Source organism: Phragmites australis, chromosome 17 (genome assembly GCF_958298935.1).
Source record: "Phragmites australis chromosome 17, lpPhrAust1.1, whole genome shotgun sequence".
Lineage (NCBI taxonomy): Eukaryota > Viridiplantae > Streptophyta > Magnoliopsida > Poales > Poaceae > Phragmites > Phragmites australis.
The window spans coordinates 11,978,661-11,981,451 of NC_084937.1; the positions used below are offsets into that span (position 1 = coordinate 11,978,661).

Consider the following 2,791-nt stretch of genomic DNA (forward strand, 5'->3'; position numbering starts at 1 on the left):
CAGCACCGATGCCATGTGGCCTGTTCTCAGGTGCTGGTTTCTCTGGCCCAGGCTTTTGGTACGACCCAGTGGGGAAACGAAAGGACGTGTGTCCTTCTGACTCCCGAGGCGCGTGATAACGAGGTGGGCGGCGCGCGTGGCGACCGCGCAGATAGAGGGTAGTGCGCCTGGCAACCGCATGGATCAAGGGAGATTCGCCTGGCACCTGTGCCAAACGAGGAAAATGCACCTCGCTGAATGCGCCGCGGAAAGCGCCGTTTGAAATCCCCAAGATACAAAAAAGGAGAGGGGAGCGAACCGTTGCCCCCTTACGCCATTCTTATGATCATCGCTTCTGCTTTCTTCTTCCTTGCGCTCGAGAGCTCTCGCCCTTCCTTCGGCCCGCAGCGCATTCTCTCCCCCACCCTTTCCAGTGCACTCCCCACCCCTGAAAAATGCCGAGGGCAGGAAGCAGCAGCCGAGACAAGGGCCCCGACAGCGTGCTGCCGAAGTCGCACATCGTCAACAAGGAGGGGGCGGAGAAGGTCCGCAAGCTCATGGTGCCCGACAGCCAGCGGCAGGCGTCGGTGGTGTCGCCGGTGAGCTTTCTGCCTACCACGGAGCGGCCGGAGCGCATTGTAATCTTTGTCTCCTTCGTTGCCGCTGGGCTGGTGCCGCCGTTCTCCACCTTCTTCCTCCAGGTGCTGGACACCTTCGGCATCCAGCTCATCCACTTGAGTCCAAACTCGGTGGTCATCCTGGCCATCTTCGCGCACTTCTGCGAGATGTTCGTGGAAGTGCCACTGTCGGTGGCCTTATTTCGGCATTTCTTCGTCCTGCGAGCGGCTGGGAAGAAGAGAGGATCCTCCAACGTGGACGTCGCCGGCTGCTCTAACTTCTAGCTGCGGGACGGGCTCGTCGAGCTGTACATTCCGTAAGTGCTGTGGAGCAAGTGGGAGGACTGGCACCGCAACTGGGTCTACATCGACGTCAGCCCCCATGACCGCCTCACGCTGCTGGAGACAGCGGCGGAGCCCCACAGGCCGACCTGGGAGGTGGCCCTGGCAGAGGACGAGTGCATGTGCCCAGTGCTGAACCGCATCGATGATCTGTGTTGGGCGGGGCTAACCTCGGCGATGGTGGTGGCCGACTACTTCTGCCGCCGCCTGGCGCCCCTGCGGGAGCGGGCCCGCCGCTCCTGGATGTACACGGGTCCGAACGACATCACGAGGACTCACATCGGTGAGGACGGGAACCTGGAGAAGGGAGCGCTGGCGACCCTGCTAAGGGTGGTGACCGGTGTCGAAGACCTCACCCGGGCGGTCTAGCCCCGAGAGCAGCTGGCGCTCTACGCGGACCCGGGCCAGGTGGCACTGCAAGCGACGCAGCCGGAGTTCGACGCCTAGGGCTTAGTCGACCGTCCGGGGAGCCAGAACCCTGGGACTATTCAAATCCCCAGGGTAGATGAAGAGGCAGGAGGCGCGCAGTGGACCGGCGGCGGGGACGCCGTGAGCGGCAGGCCGCAGACCGTCGGCAGGGATGCCGTGGGTGGTAGGCTGCAGGCCGGTGGCAGGGATGCCACGGGCGGCAGGCGGCAGGCCGGCCGTAGGGACGCTACAAGCAGCAGCCATCAGGTCGGCAGCAAGGATGCCGCGGGCAGTGGAGTGGAGGCCCCGGGGGACGAGGGAAAACGCCTCCAGTCGTACGTGGCCCTGCCGTCGTCCTCGTCGTCGCCGTCGCCTCCACGACAACGGCCGGTGGCGGGCGGCGCGAAGGAGGGAGGCCGGGGCGGCCAATCATTGAGCGTGGAGTCTGGGACAGAGGCCAGGTCTAGGGCACGGGAACCTGAGGACCAGGGCCAGGCCGACCGCGCCATGACGGGCGCCTTAGCCGACCCGTCGCCGGAGGCAGGCTCCACGGCGGCCCCTCAACGGCCCGGGAGCCAGAGCCCTCCACCAAAGAGGAGAAAGGTGGATCCCGAGCCGAAGCCGCAGGGCCCCGACTTCAGAATCCCCGAGTCCCAATGGCAGTACCGCGGACCAAAGTCTACGTAAGTTCTTTCTTTGTCCCGAGCATGTTTGCCCAGATGCTAGTTTGGGTACTAACCTTTTTTGTCTTTAGGCCGCCCAAGGACCCCGCTGGAGGCCAGAGGCAGCCAGAGGAGCCGAGGCCAGCTCTTGTTCCTGGGCCAAGCATGCCCGCCCCAGAGCCGAGCGCACCGGCGGACCCAGAGCCGCGGGCGCCGCCCTGCCCTGAGTCGAGAGCAGCGGCCGCTCCTGAGCGGCCAACGCCGTCCGAGCCCGCCCCGAGCACTCCGAGGTCGGAGCGAGCGGTCGCGGTGGAGGTGGTCGCGGTGAGGGCGGCGCCGGTGTGGCAGTCGTCGGGGACCCCGAGCGCCTCTGTAGAGAGGGATCGCAGGGGACCCAGCACCCGGCTGCTGTCAAGCTAGACCCCGGAACCCCTCTCGGATGTGCTTGGAAGCGCCCGGGAGGTCATCGTGCGGTTTGAAGCGGCCGTAGCGGCAGAGCGGGCCGAGCTCGACAGGGACCGCGCCGCCCCCATGGAAGAGAGGGGCTGGCTGGAAGAGGTCAGTAGGCTCCTGGAAGCCCGTATCGCCTCGGCCCGTGCAACCCACGAGAGCTCAATGCGTAGTGGCTGAGGAGCGGGAGGCGTTGGAGGAAGTGCGCGATGAGGCTGTCGCCGCACAGGAGAAGGCCACCCGCATGGAGCGGCAGGCAATCGAGCGCGACCAGGCATCCTCGAGGCGGGCCGCAGAGCTGCTCGCTCGGGAGCGGCTGGTCCTGGCTCGGGA

The 2,791-nt window shown here is 66.1% G+C and overlaps 1 protein-coding gene across 1 annotated transcript; it reads left to right on the plus strand.

The window, feature by feature from the left end:
- Positions 1 to 434: 434 nt before the first annotated feature.
- LOC133896868 (vegetative cell wall protein gp1-like) lies at positions 435 to 2,428 on the plus strand. The gene is made up of 4 exons (XM_062337509.1): positions 435 to 617; positions 705 to 784; positions 1,439 to 2,029; positions 2,101 to 2,428. The coding sequence occupies exons 1-4, from the start codon at positions 435 to 437 to the stop codon at positions 2,426 to 2,428; spliced, it is 1,182 nt and encodes a 393-aa protein (XP_062193493.1).
- Positions 2,429 to 2,791: the final 363 nt, after the last annotated feature.